The 15,982-nt window shown below is 36.8% G+C and overlaps 4 protein-coding genes across 5 annotated transcripts; 2 read left to right on the top strand and 2 right to left on the bottom strand.

Moving 5' to 3' along the window:
- Positions 1-269: 269 nt before the first annotated feature.
- Positions 270-1,749, bottom strand: LOC120261646 (uncharacterized protein At2g27730, mitochondrial). Its single transcript, XM_039269610.1, has 3 exons — positions 1,580-1,749; positions 982-1,020; positions 270-673 (listed from the first exon to the last, which is right to left on the bottom strand). Exons 1-3 carry the CDS (start codon positions 1,688-1,690, stop codon positions 470-472), a joined length of 354 nt encoding a protein of 117 aa, XP_039125544.1. The 5' UTR covers positions 1,691-1,749; the 3' UTR covers positions 270-469.
- A 319-nt stretch (positions 1,750-2,068) lies between these two features.
- On the top strand, positions 2,069-4,557 carry LOC120260389 (40S ribosomal protein S25-4). The gene is made up of 4 exons (XM_039267863.1): positions 2,069-2,183; positions 2,266-2,340; positions 2,420-2,554; positions 4,189-4,557. Exons 1-4 carry the CDS (start codon positions 2,181-2,183, stop codon positions 4,300-4,302), a joined length of 327 nt encoding a protein of 108 aa, XP_039123797.1. The 5' UTR covers positions 2,069-2,180; the 3' UTR covers positions 4,303-4,557.
- Positions 4,558-5,528: 971 nt separating this feature from the next.
- LOC120260463 (ABC transporter B family member 29, chloroplastic) lies at positions 5,529-9,334 on the top strand. 2 transcript variants are annotated; one of them, XM_039267945.1, is made up of 10 exons: positions 5,529-6,185; positions 6,449-6,535; positions 6,617-6,724; positions 6,820-6,960; positions 7,278-7,361; positions 7,657-7,873; positions 8,041-8,126; positions 8,333-8,520; positions 8,673-8,802; positions 8,976-9,334. In XM_039267945.1, exons 1-10 carry the CDS (start codon positions 5,592-5,594, stop codon positions 9,126-9,128), a joined length of 1,788 nt encoding a protein of 595 aa, XP_039123879.1. In that variant the 5' UTR covers positions 5,529-5,591; the 3' UTR covers positions 9,129-9,334. The 2 variants fall into 2 exon arrangements, with proteins under 2 accessions (XP_039123879.1, XP_039123878.1); XM_039267944.1 differs by having other exon boundaries at positions 6,820-7,086.
- Positions 9,335-9,733: 399 nt separating this feature from the next.
- On the bottom strand, positions 9,734-15,236 carry LOC120261489 (protein transport protein Sec24-like At3g07100). Its single transcript, XM_039269402.1, has 14 exons — positions 14,844-15,236; positions 14,659-14,724; positions 13,990-14,043; positions 13,715-13,887; positions 13,332-13,518; positions 13,081-13,226; positions 12,853-13,007; positions 12,542-12,623; positions 12,318-12,433; positions 11,603-11,698; positions 11,055-11,178; positions 10,706-10,980; positions 10,357-10,571; positions 9,734-10,212 (listed from the first exon to the last, which is right to left on the bottom strand). Exons 1-14 carry the CDS (start codon positions 15,172-15,174, stop codon positions 10,001-10,003), a joined length of 2,232 nt encoding a protein of 743 aa, XP_039125336.1. The 5' UTR covers positions 15,175-15,236; the 3' UTR covers positions 9,734-10,000.
- Between the last annotated feature and the right edge of the window lie 746 nt (positions 15,237-15,982).

The raw sequence follows: 15,982 nt of genomic DNA, 5'->3' as shown, positions 1-15,982 counted from the left end.
TCTTTTACATGTGTTATATATATCCTCAGGATAAGCACAAAAACTAGCTTCTCTTTTTCATTCCAAATGTTTACCACCTTTTCCTCTCCCCCTTTTTCTTGTTTGGGAGGAATCAAAACCAATTCTGAATAAGAAAGCTCTTGAAAAACAGAAAGGCCTGGATTGACACATTAACCTTTTTAGATAATCCTTGAGAATGCTACCTGGATTGAATTCACAAGGATGTAACATTCTGTTGTTGATGAACAGATGCACTGACAAGCAAAATGTAGTAGTCAAGTCAAGTCATTGCCAGAAACAGGAATAGAGTAACAACTCCTCTAACAGGAGAAAATTTCTCATTACAAAATCATGCTTCACAGTGTGCCAGAATCCATGGAAGCTGATAAGCAGAATGTAATCTTATTACATGTTTACGAACCCGGAAATGTAAAAGTAGACGACAAATTCTCTCTGTGATCAGGAGTTCTCAGTCAGTGGTCTCTTCAGTTTTCTTGGGTTTCGACAACAAGTACCAGCCAAGCGCAGAAAGACCGGCAATCGCGCCGGCAAGCACAGCATAGTTGCGATTCTTATCAGTTGAGACACCAGCAGTCGATGAAGCTGTCGACCCACTTGCTTTTGCATCACCTGCTGCAGTTGCCGAAGCCTGATCTCCGGGATTGTTTACTCCCTACATAGTATTTCAATTCTATCCTTTTCAGTTCACAAACTCCATAAAACTGGATAAAGAACCATGCCTAAGAGATAAGAGATAATGTAGCAGTAGCAAAGCATGCTATATGCTTTCAATGAGTTCAATACCTTATACAACTCAAACTCAATTTAATCAATTCATACAACATGATAACTAGTATCATGAACTTCTGCAATTACAAAAGCTTATGAAAAAAGAATAGAAACACCAACACAACATGGTTGCAAATTTACAAAATCAAACTAAGGGTTGCTAACAAATCAAACTAATAAATTAGAGTTTACCTTGCGAGCAAGCTTCTCCAGCTTCTCTTGCTCCATTTTCTGTGAAATCAAGACAGAAACACAAAAAGGATTACTCTGGTGCAAATGCTTGATGGAAACTAATGTTTTTCAACACCAAATTAAGATTCAAAACAATATATGGAAAAACAATTTGGTCTCCAGTACCGCCCATTCTTCTAGGTCAAGCATGCTGCCAATTTAATATCAATGCAATTCATACCATGAGAAACTACTACACTACACAAGATATAAATCAAGAAATAGTAATTGATAATGGCTACAAAATGTTTTCAACCATTGTAAAAGTATTGAAACAAGATCCTGAAAATTAGTTTTGATATCTTAAAATCACTATGAAAAATAGATCTAAATGCATGAAAATAAATTGCAAATCAAAGAGTAACTCTAAGACGAGATAGATCAAAACCAGTAAACATCAAGTAATCATGTTAAAAATTTCAAAAGAGAAAAAAACAAAAGATAAAACCCTAGCATTAGCGTAAACAGTCAATAAAAACATCGCTAAACATGGATCCATCGATGCTACAGAGGAGTCTTAATCAAATCAAGAAAGACGAGGAAGGAAGCAGAGAAACACCTTGATGTAAACGTTCTCCGCGGCCTTCTCCTCCTCGCTGAGGACCTTCCCGCTGAACAGCCTCCGCGCCACGTACCTTGCCGCCATGGTGCTCTGATGCCTTGCCGCCATGGTGCTCCGATTCTAGAGTTTCAAGCTCTCTCTCTCTCTCTCTCTTTCTCAGTGAATGCAGCTGCGCTCAAATAGTCACAGCTTCAATGGCTTGCGGATCAAGGCGACGAACGGATCGTTCATTTTGCCTCGAGATATGATCCGTCACGTATCTTGATATTTGAAGTGTCAGCAGATTAAGGCACTATAATGAATCACAAGAAAAATCTACGGCCGTAAGGCCGTAGAGCTCATCAGCGAAATCTTATCACGAGACTATATCTCGACCGTTTATTTTGCCTTAAGATGTGCGTTTATGACACGCATCTTCAAATTTGAGGTGTCAACGAAGTACTGGGCATGATTATAAGGTGAAGAGATCTAACGGCTCAGATCATCAGCGAAACCTTTTCGCAATAAACCCTATTTCTTCAATCTCACGTTCTTGCGAGGTCATCCTCCGCAAGCCGCAGCGAAACCCTAGACGCCCTCCTGCTTCTCGTCTTCGAAAATGGTATGGTGCTCCGAAAATCTTGATCTTTGTATCTTCTTATTGTTTCTCTACTTCTGAATCTCTCTTTGGTCGATGATCACAGGCGCCGAAGAAGGATAAGGCCCCACCGCCATCATCAAAGCCGGCCAAGTCCGGTGGAGGAAAGCAAAAGAAGAAGGTTCGTTAGGGTTTCTCTTAGGAATTTCTCTTTGATCTTCGATGCGCTTTTTTCTTAAGTGGTTGGTTTTGGTTTGCAGAAGTGGAGCAAGGGGAAGCAGAAGGAGAAGGTGAACAATGCCGTGCTGTTTGATCAAGCGAGCTATGATAAGATGCTCACCGAAGTCCCCAAGTTTAAGCAGATCACTCCGTCGGTTCTCTCCGAGCGGTTGAGGGTATGATTCTTATACTTGTTAATCCTCTCTCAATTTGATATATAAATCTGTGATTATTTGTATGTTTTCCTTAAATGTGTGAATTTGTGTGTATGATATATCTTTTGATTGCTAGTCATTTATGGAGAGAATATGATTTGTTATTTTTATTACATGTTGTCTGAAGAAGGGTTCCATGGAATATCTTTTTGCTGCTAGTCTGTTTTAGAGGAAAATATGATTTGTCAATTTTCTTATACAGTAACTGATCAAGGCCTCAATTTAGTTATTCAAAGATGATTTTGAAGAAAAACACCCTTCTTCATCCTCACATGTGTGAATGTCTTATGAGGTATTAAATTCATCAATGTATATATATAGGATGTCAGATATTTTATTGAGAAAACTTGATGTGTTATTCATTTGGTATATTCTTGTGTGGTGTCTAATTAAGGTGTGACTTTACTGCAAATGCATGATGATCCTGAAGATTTAGTGCCTGTTTTACGGTTTGTTTGTGTTATTGTTTTCGTATTGGACATCATGATGTTTGCTGTCCTATGACTTCTTTTATTATCAATTTTAGTTTTGTCAATGTTTCATTGATACATGTAAAAGCTTATTGTTATAAATCTTCCCAAGGATATGTTGTCTTGAAATATCTTCGTTGCTTCTGGATTTTCATATAGTATATGACCTTTGTTTCTAGTTGAAGTTATTTTGTTAAAAATTTATTCACTTCCTAGGCTAGATGCTTGTTGTGATTGGAATATCCACAAGACTTGCGATGCAATTATGGTTGATGTGGGTGTGTGTCTTGCTTCCGTCTTGTTTCATCTGTTTTTTCTTGATTTATTGTCCAAAGCCTTTACAAATATTCAGATGAAGCTTGTTATCGATTTTTGCACTGATTTATTTGTTATTCAAATTTCTTTGTTTCATGTTCCTCTTTAGTTTGATTTAGAGGTTTAGGAGTTCAGCTTATGTTTTACTCTTAAGCTATCGCAGAATAATATATGTTTATTTCTGAATACTATATCCTTGTCTCATTATTGATTTAAGTTCTGTTGTATGGTCTCATGGTATGATACCAGTAAAACCTTGGCTTAAGTTATTTTATTTTATTTTATTTTATTTTATTTTGTTATGTACTCCAATTTTGAAAGATAATGTATAAGTTATATTTTTGTTTTAGTTTTCTACGACGAAATTTTTCCTCTTATATCTATAATCTATGTTCACTTAAAGGTGTATGGATGCCTCTCTTAATGAATTTTGTTTGTTATTCAAATTTACTTGTTTTATGTTCCTCTTTAGTTTGATTTAGAGCTTTAGGAGTTCAGCTTATGTTTTACTCTTAAGCCATTGCAAAATAATATATGTTGATTTCTGAATACTATATCCTTGTCTCATTATTGATTAAGTTCTGTTGTATGATCTCAAGGTATGATACCAGTATAATCTTTGCTTAAATTTTTTTTTTAATGTAATCCAATTTTGGAAGATAATGTATAAGTTATATTTTTCTTTTAGTTTTCTACTTTTAAATTTTTTTCTCCTAAATCTATAATCTATGTTCACTTAAAGGTGTAGAAGATATGCCTCTCTTAATGGATTATATCTGATAGATTTAATTCTTGGTTTGTTTTTCTCAGATCAATGGTTCTCTTGCACGGAGGGCAATCAAGGATTTAATGGCTAGGGGTGCTATTAGGATGGTCGCAGCTCATGCCAGTCAGCAGATTTACACTAGGGCAACCAATACCTAGAGAATTTCCAAAGTTTTGTTTGCTTTGGTGTTCCATTTTGCTCTTCTGAGGAAATTACTGGTAATGCTTTGTTTATGGACAACACCATTTTATGAAGCAATCTGTGCTGTTTATTAGAAAAGCTTACTTTGAACTCTATTTCCGTTTGGATTTTTACATAATGTCAGTTATGTGGTAAGAACCAATTTTCAAATGGATTGTGGCTTCAAATCATGTTTGTGACTGATATATTGAATTGTTTTATTTTAGAGTGGATACGTGTGCATCAATGTTTAGATTGTATTGTGGCTTGATGGCTTTTGATAGGTGTGACTTATGAGGTGCTGCCCTTTTTCTTTTTAATTATTTCATCGTAGTTATTGAATAATAATTTATTATTTTGAAACTATGACTAAAGAAAACTCATTTAAAAGTTTGCGATGAGGTTTTTATTCAAGAGTTTTTTTTAATTTAACTGTTGATCATGGCATGTTATAGTGTTGGTTTGATATCATTGATTTTAGTTTGTACGAAAGATTAATTTTTAATCGTTTTATAATTTATAAGATCAAAAACAGTGAAATTAAAGTTTGGGCAATTGCTTAGTTTAGTGTGGCCCTAGTTTTTTCCCCTGAGAAGAGCTACACGGCTAAAACGAAAGAAAAGACCAAAAATGAGCTTATCCATCTATCATAATATTGAGATTCCTTGGGATAGGAGAAACGCAAGAGGTAGTGCGAGATACAGAGAAATTGGTATATTAACAGTATCTTTAATGGTGGTTAAAGGTTATATTGGCTTTTAAAACTGGTAGTTGGGTGTTGTTGGGATTTTATAATTTTTCAACAAAGTTGTTAGTAATAATCAAGTTTGATGGCTGGAAGCCTGGAACCGCATGCATACTTGAGCAAAAAATTAAAAAAAAGCACTATATATGCAATTGCTAGTGCAATGGTGAAGATCATTCAAATGAAATTCAACGTTTCAGCACCAACATTCATAGAATTAAATTCATATATATATATATATATATTTTGATGTACAAAAATTCCCTCTTGCCTTTCAAGGTAATGGCTTCATTTTGTTAGTTTGGATGGTTTTTATACTCTATACACACCTTTGTAAATCAGCAGTACAAAGATCCACAAGAGCTCTAAAAATAATCCATTAGATTACCTTGAATAAAGGTTTATCCTATTGGATCCGAATCCGATAAGCTGACTTACTGATTTCGGAGCTCCGTTTTTTAATCTCTTCCCGGCTTCTATATAAACGATCACGAGCTGCTTCCAATTCAAAACTCGAAAGCCATGGCCATCACCATGCTTCTCCACCGAGCTCCGTTGCTGCTTTCCATCCCCAGCTCTCACAATCTCATTTCCTCCACCTCCTCCTCCTCCTCCTTCCAAACCCTAACCCTAACCCTAACTTTGCCCTCTAGATCCTCCCGCTCCTTCTCCCTCTCTGCGTCCACGATCCCCTCCTCCTGCTCTCCCTCTCCGCTCTTTGACATCTCGCCATTCCTTCGATCCGAGTACCGCCCCATCCTCTCTGGATGGCTCTGCTCCGCCATCTCCGTTTGCTGCCTTTCCACTGCTGTCCCTTGTCTCGGCCGAGTCCCCTCCGCCCTCGCTGCTGCGAGTCCCGATCGCATCGTCCGCGACGGACTCCGCCTCGCTTTTCTCCTCTCTCTTCGTTCGGTTGCGTGTTATCTCCAGCAAGCTTTCCTTTGGGAGGCTGCTCTCGGAGCCGCTTATCGTATCAGGGTTCATGTGTTTGATCGCGTGCTTGAACAGGATATGGGGTTTTTCGAAGGTAATGGTGGTATTCCATCTGGGGATGTTGCGAATCGTATCACCACTGAGGCATCGGACATTGCGGAAACTGTGCATGCTCTCTTGAATGTAAGCTTGGTTTTCCACTGCTCTTTTTTAGTTTCATTATATTTACTCATTTTTATTTCTTGTGTTGAAGTTTGTCATGTAGTTTCTGAATTTATGTTGCTCATTGTTGGTGTTGTTATTGAAGCAAGATCATGTTATTTTTTGGTATGGATGATTTTGCAAACAATGAGCAGGATCTCAATTTCTTAGTTTGATAATAAAATTTAATCCAACTTTCGCGTACAAATTGTTCGTTTTGATTTAGGCTAAACCTTTTAGTGCAGAGTACAGTGCCAAATACTTTGCAGTTGATTGCAATGGCTTCTCAGATGATAAATATCAGTCCAGTTCTTTCTCTTGCTTCAGGAATGGTGAGTTCATGGAAACAAATTTTTTACATCTTTCATGTCACAAGTTTGTATTGGAGTTAGATTTGAATGTTGTAATGGTAGGCATTTCCGTGCATGTTGCTCATCATGACATATCTTGGTGATTGGCTCCGTAGAGTATCAAACAAAGCACAATTAACTGGCGCTATGCTTGCTGCCTACCTAAATGAGGTGCTTCTTTTCTTTCGACATTGTGGTTGGTTTTCCAAGTTAGTTACTATTATATGGTTAAGCAGTACATCTTAGTTATCTATTATTATTTTTAGGTACTTCCATCAATGCTTTTTGTAAAGGCCAATAATGGTAGATTGATTGAAGGCTTTCGTTTTCAAAGGCTTGCACATGATGATCTCATGGGACGTTTGGGAAAGAAGAAGATGAAAGCATTAATTCCTCAAATCATACAAGTAATATATATAACTGGGTTGCTTGTGTTGTGTAGTTCTACTCTGGCGTTGTCAAGAACCTCTTTTGATATGTCAAAGTTCTTTTCATTTGTAACATCATTGGCTTTGCTTATTGAGCCTATACAGGTGATTTTTTTTCTCTCTCTTTTTTTTTCTCCTATTTTAGTTTTGGTTGATCCTATACATAATGCCCAATTTTTTGCTACTGTTGAATTTATCATTTGGTGAGTTTGTAGAGTGCCTTTTTTCTTTTGACTTTGGTACATTTATTTCTTCATTTGCATTATTATAGTCTTTAAAAATTTTGAACTGCACAGGGTGTTGGAAAAGCATACAATGAATTGAAGCAAGGAGAGCCTGCCATAGAACGATTGTTTGATCTAACTAGATTCAGCACCAAGGTAATTTAGCTCTGTTTGGAAGGTAACTTCTGGTTGATTTCTTGACATATTTGAAAAATAATGGGGCATGTTATGGGAGTTAATACAGTTCATTGCTAATTAGCTTTGTATTTACCTGATAACTGTCATAGTTGAAGTTTTGGTTTGACTGGAGGGAGCTTTCTTTCACTTTATTGTGATCCAAGCATGGTCAATATAAGGACCTAGTTTATACTCAAAACATACTTTATGGTACCATTTGTTTGAGGTTTATGCTATATGTAGCTTATGGACGCTTTTATTTTCTTCTATTTAGGTAATTGAAAAACCAAATGTTGTTGACTTAGATCGTGTCTCAGGAGATATAAAATTTTCTGGTGTCACATTCAAATATGCAGAAAACATGCCTCTTGTTCTAAATGAATTAGATCTGCATATCAAAGCTGGGGAAACAGTTGCTTTTATTGGACCCTCAGGAGGTGGGAAAACTAGTCTGGCAAAGTTGCTTCTTCGCCTCTATGATCCTACATATGGTAAGTCATTTCTTTATTAATGTTGTGAAAAGAGATTTCATCTTTTATGAACTATCCATGTTGTGTATTTAGGTTCCAATCGGCATTTCCTATTTTGTGATTTCTGATGCATGTCTTTATTGATGGTGGGGTTGAGGCATAATTTTGTGTTGCTACTCTTATTACAGGGACTATACTCGTGGACAATCATGATATTCAGGACATCCGTCTGCAAAGTCTTAGGGACCAAATAGTTCTAATTTCACAAGACACAGTATGTGCAAGTTCTTATCTAAATTTTCTTTCCCATATTCTGTTCTACAAGGATGAAGTTTACCATGGAAGGTAGTAGGGGGTTATTGTCAACATTAATAAATCATTTTAAAGCAAGGCTTCTCAAATTTTTGTGAGAAAATAATACCAATATTTTCCAGGTGATGATTCTGTGCCACCAATAATAACCTTTTCTCTGTGTGGAAGATGTTGTTTTCAGGTACTGTTGCCGAAAATATCGCTTATAGACATTTAACTGGAACAATAGATATGGATCAAGTTGAGAAAGCTGCTAGAGTTGCTAATGCTGATGAATTCATTAGAACCCTACCCCGAGGGTATGAAACAAACATTGGACAGAGGGGCTCTCTTTTAAGTGGAGGCCAAAAGCAGAGGTGATATAATATCCCACAACTTGTTCCAACAAGCAGGATTACTTTTTGAAATGTGCTTTTTTTGTGGATTTTGGTTCCTTTTGACAAGAAATAGTTTGTCGATAACTAATCTTCTATTTTGACATATCTGATCTTCTTTGATCCAAACACAGGTTAGCTATTGCTAGAGCATTATATCAGAAACCATCAGTATTGATTCTGGATGAAGCAACTTCAGCTTTGGACAGCAGATCTGAATTGTTGGTGAGACAAGCATTGGAGCATTTAATGGCTAATCACACCGTAAGTGAAATTGATTTTTCTTGTTTTGCCTTTTTACTGATTTTATAGTCGAGTCATTGTTCTGTAAATCCTTGGAAAATAATACAAACATGGTGTTGATTTGATCATATGCTAGAGCTGATTGTTCTTTTTCTTTACATTTGTTATGTGAATATTGGGTGTATGCGTCACAGGTTCTTGTCATCGCACACCGGCTTGAGACAATTTTGATGGCAGATAGAGTTTTTCTTTTGAGTGGTGGTAAGTTGAAGGTGGTGCCCAAGTCATCTCTTCTTCCTAAAGATGGTAAACAAGCATCTCCCGAACTTAGTAAGCTCATCATATGACCTGCCAAGAGCTCGCTGATTGTCCTGAGTTTGTTATAAATAAATTTGTGGTATATTTAAATATAGTTTTGTTTATTGTCATCCCATCACTCTCCATGCAAAATTCTGCTGCCAGATATCAATTTAACTCAGAGAATGTGATTATAAATTGGGTTGTATTACACTGAGAGGGTAAACAACTTAAATGGTTTTTATCTTTTCGTGTATTTTTATTTTGGTCACCCAGTTTTAAAAAGTTACGATTTGGTCCTTTACCTTTAGTTTTGTTATGATTTGGTTAACCCAGTATACGCCGTTAACGACGATCATATGTGACATATTTTGCTCAGAATTTGCATTTGATTTGGCATATGTCACATGTAATTGCTGAAGTATGCTCAGGTGACCAAATCAAATTAAAAGTAAAAGACTAAATCGTAATTTTTTAAAACTAGGTGACCGAAATAAAAGGAGTAAGTTAGCAGGGATCTTAAGGAAATATTTCAAAGTAATATCAATCAATATATACATATCAAGATTAATAAATGAAATTTTATTATTAGGAATGTTTTTTTAGTAGTTACTAAATATATTTATTTAAATAATTAAATTTTATTATAACGGAGTTGAAAGAGTGCTTAATCCTCCATTCCCTGAATAACCAGAAAAGCCTCAAAACTACATCCTTTCCGTTTGACTCTTTCATATTACAACGATTGAATTACTATTTGCCGCCAACTGCAAGTATCTGATCAATAATACTATGATAACCTCCAAAGTTGATGAAGATAGGACTACATCATGTTACAAATGAAAAAAAAAGTTCAAAATATCTAAGTTCCGTTATCATTATCCAGAATATCATTCATTCTCTATGATTGAAAATCAGAATCTTATTTCATGTACTCCATTACGTCCCGTGTGACCTCTTCAAGGAAAGAAACGAAGCCCACGATGCTGGGAATTCCATTGCCATCAACATCCTGTTCCTCAATCAGATGGCTTTCGAATAAATAGGCATCATCCTGTCCTCCCCGGATGAACTTAAGCTTTGGAGTGATGCTCCTCTCCTGCTTCAATCTATTGATTGTAGATCTCAAGAGGCCTGTAGAGGCATATTAGGTTCAGCACAGGTTGCATTCACATGTTCATTCATATCATAATAAAACCAAGGTATGTATGCGTGAAATATTTTCTGAATGGATGCTGCCAATTAAGGTATTGAAGTATGTTTTAAGAGAATACTCACAATCTTGGGGAGGAGGAAAGGGAAGTGATGGGTCTGCAGTCGATGAATAATAAACAATAAGATCTGTGAAGGCATCAAGAAAAAATATGGGGCTTCCACTGGTGATTAGAGCTGCACGACTCAAAGAATGCCGAGGATAAGCTTGTTTATCAGGGGAAGAATATGAAGTTAATACGGGATATATTGCTCTCTGGAGTGAGGTCGGTTCCAGTGCACTGCATCCAAAAGAGTAAGTTATATGTATGTATGTATATATTCACAGTGCTCTGATTCAATTAATTCTTCTCATCTAAGAATATCTAAAAAAATAAGATGTTAGGTATAAAAGTGATTAGCAAGATGGAATTACCTGAAAAGGCACTGCAAGTATATCCTGTAATCAGGATGAACACCTTCTTCATGAAAGCGGAGAAGGGGGCTCCTAAGTAAAGCGAAAACAAGCCTAGGTAGGGGCTGCAACTGTGGGCATTGGGTAAATGTAACATCAACACTGGAAATCACACTTCCAATTTCATGTTGAGCAAGTTTATATGCATCATTGTATTGTGCAGTGAGAATAACTAGCCAATCATGAAGCAGCATTCTGCCTTCTCTGACTCCTTGCTCCAAGGATGCTAAAATAACCTGAAAGGACAGGTGTTAAGTATTTAGCAAATAACATCGTAATGACTTAAAAAGATATTGTGAGAAAGGAATACCTTATGGACAAGGATGGACAGAATACTCTCTGAATCAACATTATCATAAAGTTCATTAATGTTTGCAGCCACAGTGTACTGTAAGGTGCGAATTCTTAACCTTCTCTGGACAAAATACTTGGGCCTACACCAAGTCAAACAAACTAATAAGTGTACAATAGCTCTTTAACCTTGGCTAAATTTGCAATGACTGAACATCACTTTTTTTAAAGACTCATTATTTCATATCTTCAATAAGAACAGTTTGAAGGCCAGATCTGACTCCCCAAGAATATCGTGGAGCCCTCATTAAACCTCATTACTGCTTGGTCTCATACAAGGAAAATTGTGGAATTATAAGACAGACAATGCATTAACATACCCCAGGCAAAAAAAGTAAATTAATGATCAGTCAGAATTTTTAGTCAGAACACACAAGTAATTCACTTCCAACTAAATCATATTATACAAATGAATCAGGGAAATTAATAAACACGATTGGTCATAAATAAAAACAATGCTGGTTTTCAATCTCACAGAAAAAAACAATGTTAGTTTGGGCTTATTACCTATTATTAGACTCTGATTGAGCATTCAATGGCCCTTCCTGAGGCACCATAATAGAATATTGAAACGCAATTTGTAGAATAGGAGGGTCTGAATGTCTGCAAGAGAAATCAGGCAAATAAAATTTATTCAGTAATTTGTCAGGCATCCTTCTACTAAAAGGGGGTCAATGCTTCACAAGCAAGAAGCCCACATGAGGAAAAGCATAAAAAATCATAAGTAATGAAAAGCACAACAAAAAATACTCAGTTGCAGATACTTTAATCACCAATAACAATCAGAAAAAGCATAATGGAGGTCAAAGAACATCAAATAACAGTCATCAAGGAACAGATAATAGGCCTGCACAAGCTTTAGTGTTTAGTTTAGATTTCATCAGAAGTGAACAAGCTTCTTCCACAAGATTGAGAACATGTACAAAAATATGTCAAGAGGAAATTATACACTAAATCTAATGCTAATAGCCACATTCAAATCCAGTGGCACATTTGATATTAATATTCCTCACTATTTTTATGTAAAAAACAACTAAATAGAAAGAGGTAAGAGTCTTGTAAAGGAAATCCTCTCAAATAGAGAAATTCAAAATATTAATATCAAAATCAGTTAAGCAAACTAAATTCGAAGAAGTTAGGTGACAAGTTCAAACCAACCACTTCACAATTCAATTGATTAAGTGTCATATTTGCATGTCCACTGCAATCAAAAGCATTATACCTGGAAAGACCATCATTACTGGAAAATTCGAAGTCATAAGCATATGTAGCAAAAGAATCACAGCAAATGACGTGTTGAACATTTTCATATTGAGGATCTGGAAAGAAATGGCCATACTGTTCAAAAGTGAAAAACAAAAAAAGTCATCCACAGGGATTATGAAGTTATGTCATAATATATTTAGAAAAAGAAGTAGCATAAAAGCATCAGTACAGATTTCATACAGAATGACTAGGTTTGAACTCCGAAGATGTCCTCAAACGCAGAATACACCCAAATGCATACGGCCGAATCAGCATTCGGTAACTGTAAGAGATTTTTGCTTAGATTTAATCCCTCCTTTCTAGCAGAGGAAATAATAATATGGGGAATCAATCAATCACTTCTAATCATAAATCATTATCAAAGAATTAAACTGAAGATCAATATGTGGGTGATCATAGGAATATAAGGCTAATTTCGGGGAAGATTTGTTTGGTTTAAAAACTAAGTTAGGCCAAATATATATACATGAAAATCTGAATGCTGGACTTACATGTCTTGAGGAAGTGTTGAGTCATCAGTATTTGAATATAAAAACAAAGAACCACCGCTTTCAATACTTAGAAACTTTAGGGAAGCCAAATCTGTGTATTCATTTGTAACAGCAAAGATATCGACACAGACACCTGATCGAACAGCGACATCAGCCTGCAAAATTTTGTCAAATGACTATACATAAAAACAGGAAATTTTACCACTAAATATTACAGATTGAACTTACAAGATCTTTGTAGAATGGTGTCTGTTCAGGTAGCAATGCAAGGTCAGCATCCTCCCCTTTGCTTGCATATTGTTCCCCATACCTTCTTGTGTCTAACTGGCCTGCTCCATAATCAGGAGGACCAGAGAGAAAGGCAAATACCCTAGCTGCCAATCAATGTTAACAAGTAGACAGTTCCATAAAAACATAACAAATTCCAAACATAAGTAGCAAACCATTTCTACTGAGGTATGAAGTAGACTTTACCATACCCAAAGCAAATGTATTCCCATATTCTGAACTCAAGTATTTAACAAGAGCCTCCATTGCCACTCCAAAACCACGGCCTCCTAACAGGATACCATCCAACCCTTGTCCAGCAGCTGTGGTTCTTTCCCAGGAGGTTGTTGGCTTCAATGTTTCAAGAGCTGCAGCTATTCGATCCTTGTATTCATCAACCTGTTCACAAATGATTCAACCTTGTTAGCAACAATAAACAAAAATCTCAGTACAAAAATAAAAAAAGAAGAAAAAAAGAAACATCTAGGAATCTAGCATAACAGTAATGATAAAGAACAAATTTAGAATATTTATGAAAATGCTAGTAGATATTGTTCAAAACACAATGCCACATCTGGCAACTGTAGTAACATACAGGAGCTAAGAATGAAAGTAATGGCATGGCATCTTCAAGATCAACTGGTAATGCACCATCAGAATCAGGAGGAATGAAAACATTTTTCACAACCGGTATAGGGCCTTGAATATCATATAGCCCTATCTTGTGACTGAATGTCATAATACCAAACAAAGATCCTGGTGCTAGAGCTGCATAAATAATAACACAAAAACATTAAAGAGACAAAAGGCTAGGAAAACCAAGATATCAATGATTAACTTCACAAGATTCAGATAGATTTTAAAGCTGACCTTCAAGAGCTGCCAAAAGGGCACTTTTGATCAGCTCTAAAAACTCCTCTGAGGCTGCAGGAAAATGCAATGAAAAAAATAGGCAGAAGTTATTTAGTCGCATACAAACACTGCAAAAGCACCAAATATCAAATTAATTCTAGTGGCTTAAAACTAGACAATGAATTTTAGATCTGATCCACATTGTGAAGAGTTCGGAAGCACATTCTCTCTCAGTGATTTTCACAGTAAACTTTGATAATGCAGAACAGGAAGACAGTCACAATTGACAAGCAACAATTCAAATTAAATCAGACATGTGACTGATGGAGCATCATCAGGTTGTACAAATTTTTATAAGGATAATACTTTACTAAATCGTTTGCTATCCTACAATGAATCACCATCATGAATTTGTATCTCATTCATGTGGTTCAATACACTAGTTACGAAAGGACTAATCAAACCATAGAACAATGAAAACTATCTGCCTATAGTATTCATATCAGAATATTACACTATAAGTTTCAACACTGGACTGGATGAACTATTACAACATAGATACAGGAAACGTGAAGTACAACACCATCATATGATCCCCAAACCAAACAAGCTCTAAAATGCTAATAGAAACCATAAATAGGTAATTCATAAAGAGTTCAATTGCTAGATAACAATCACTAATCTTACAAGATAAATCCACAGCCGCAACATAGACGGGCATAGCTAGCGTCGCCTCTCCCCCAGATCCTTCCACTATGATCCACAGAACATACCAATTCGTCAGATTGAATCAACCAAAACTTAACAAATAATTCAAGGACAAGATTATATCAGCTCAGCAAAAACCCTGGGGCTAAGGACGCTGAACCAACCTGGGATCTCAAGATCAATGAAGGAAGAGCACATCTCGGGGCAGGCCTGTTGGGAATGGGAGTATCGCTCGATGGAGCGGGAGGTAAGGCCATTGAGGGATCCACAGAGGATGCAGCTCCAGGACCACTGGTCGAGCTCGCAGTGTGTGTTGAAGTAGGCCCAGCAATTCTCGCATCGCGGGAGGAGATCCCCGTCGGATCCGATCGCCGGCGGGTTCCCGAGCTCGTCGGCGGGGGCGAAGGGGGTGACAATCACACCCCATGGAAGACCACAAGACTCCTGGACATCAGGGTCCGAAGGGAAGCGCGAGAGCGTGGCCCTCACCGCCATTGAGGGATGGGATCGGAGGAGATCGTCGAGGATTCTGGGGATTGGAGAGAGAGAGAGAGAGAGACAATGGGGTACATACAAGGGTGGATAGCGGATCGGATTTGGGAGCGGATCTAAACCCGAATCATAAGGATCCGATATGGGCCTATGTCACTTTTCACAGTGCTTTGGATTAAGGCTGATTATTAATTTAATACTAATTTGGTAGTAATACAATGCATATAACACTCTGTGGATGGTGGATGGAAAAGGTAGTTAATAATATGCGGTTAGAATCACTGAGTGATTTTACCTCCACCTATCTATGCCTTCACTCCGCAGAATCAATCCCTCATCAACTCTACGAAAGGACCTCACAGAGGACTCAAATGCTAATTCACCTTAAAATCATTGGTAAGTGTTTATTTTAATATTTTTTAAATTATTTTCTTAAAATAATTCACATTAATTATTAAATTATAATAATTAATAATAGGTTGATTGGTGTTCTGCAGCTAGGGATCCTACTTTGCATGTTTCCAGTGATTTCATACAATCCGTCAAGCATTTTCTCGACTTCCTGAGCGCCAGATCAGCGGACCTCGCCAGCAACTCGATCTAGCCCATCTTCAGGAGTGAACCTTCTTAGTCTGACTGAGTTGACCTTTGTTGCCCCTTGGTATACTTCATCTTCTCAGTTTTAGGCTGGGGGTTTCAGTTGGTGTTAGATGCTTCCGTTTTCTTTTTCTTTTGTCGTTTGTTGTGGACTGTCACACCGCTGGTGTAGCGTCCTTTTTATCTTTGTTTTCGTTCTGTTTTTCTGACTGTT

The sequence above is a fragment of the Dioscorea cayenensis genome, chromosome 5 (assembly GCF_009730915.1).
Source record: "Dioscorea cayenensis subsp. rotundata cultivar TDr96_F1 chromosome 5, TDr96_F1_v2_PseudoChromosome.rev07_lg8_w22 25.fasta, whole genome shotgun sequence".
NCBI classification, from domain to species: domain Eukaryota; kingdom Viridiplantae; phylum Streptophyta; class Magnoliopsida; order Dioscoreales; family Dioscoreaceae; genus Dioscorea; species Dioscorea cayenensis.
Note: the sequence above shows the minus strand (reverse complement) of the source record. Positions and strands in the feature narration are given on the sequence as shown.

What these genes read in the sequence shown, in the direction of transcription:
- LOC120260389 (XM_039267863.1), top strand. An exon ending in GAGGAAAGCAAAAGAAGAAG is followed by an intron (nt 2,341 to 2,419) that starts GTTCGTTAGGGT and finishes TTTGGTTTGCAG; the next exon opens with AAGTGGAGCAAGGGGAAGCA. An exon ending in TTCTCTCCGAGCGGTTGAGG is followed by an intron (nt 2,555 to 4,188) that starts GTATGATTCTTA and finishes TGTTTTTCTCAG; the next exon opens with ATCAATGGTTCTCTTGCACG.
- LOC120261489 (XM_039269402.1), bottom strand. Translation starts at nt 15,174, where the DNA reads ATGGCGGTGAGGGCCACGCTCTCGCGCTTCCCTTCGGACCCTGATGTC. An exon ending in TACTTTCATTCTTAGCTCCT is followed by an intron (nt 13,519 to 13,714) that starts GTATGTTACTAC and finishes ATTTGTGAACAG; the next exon opens with GTTGATGAATACAAGGATCG. An exon ending in AGTAATGATGGTCTTTCCAG is followed by an intron (nt 11,699 to 12,317) that starts GTATAATGCTTT and finishes TTTCTCTTGCAG; the next exon opens with ACATTCAGACCCTCCTATTC.
- LOC120261646 (XM_039269610.1), bottom strand. Translation starts at nt 1,690, where the DNA reads ATGGCGGCAAGGCATCAGAGCACCATGGCGGCAAGGTACGTGGCGCGG. An exon ending in CGGAGAACGTTTACATCAAG is followed by an intron (nt 1,021 to 1,579) that starts GTGTTTCTCTGC and finishes TTGATTTCACAG; the next exon opens with AAAATGGAGCAAGAGAAGCT. An exon ending in TGGAGAAGCTTGCTCGCAAG is followed by an intron (nt 674 to 981) that starts GTAAACTCTAAT and finishes AATACTATGTAG; the next exon opens with GGAGTAAACAATCCCGGAGA.
- LOC120260463 (XM_039267944.1), top strand. Translation starts at nt 5,592, where the DNA reads ATGGCCATCACCATGCTTCTCCACCGAGCTCCGTTGCTGCTTTCCATC. An exon ending in TAACTAGATTCAGCACCAAG is followed by an intron (nt 7,362 to 7,656) that starts GTAATTTAGCTC and finishes TCTTCTATTTAG; the next exon opens with GTAATTGAAAAACCAAATGT. An exon ending in CCTCTATGATCCTACATATG is followed by an intron (nt 7,874 to 8,040) that starts GTAAGTCATTTC and finishes CTCTTATTACAG; the next exon opens with GGACTATACTCGTGGACAAT.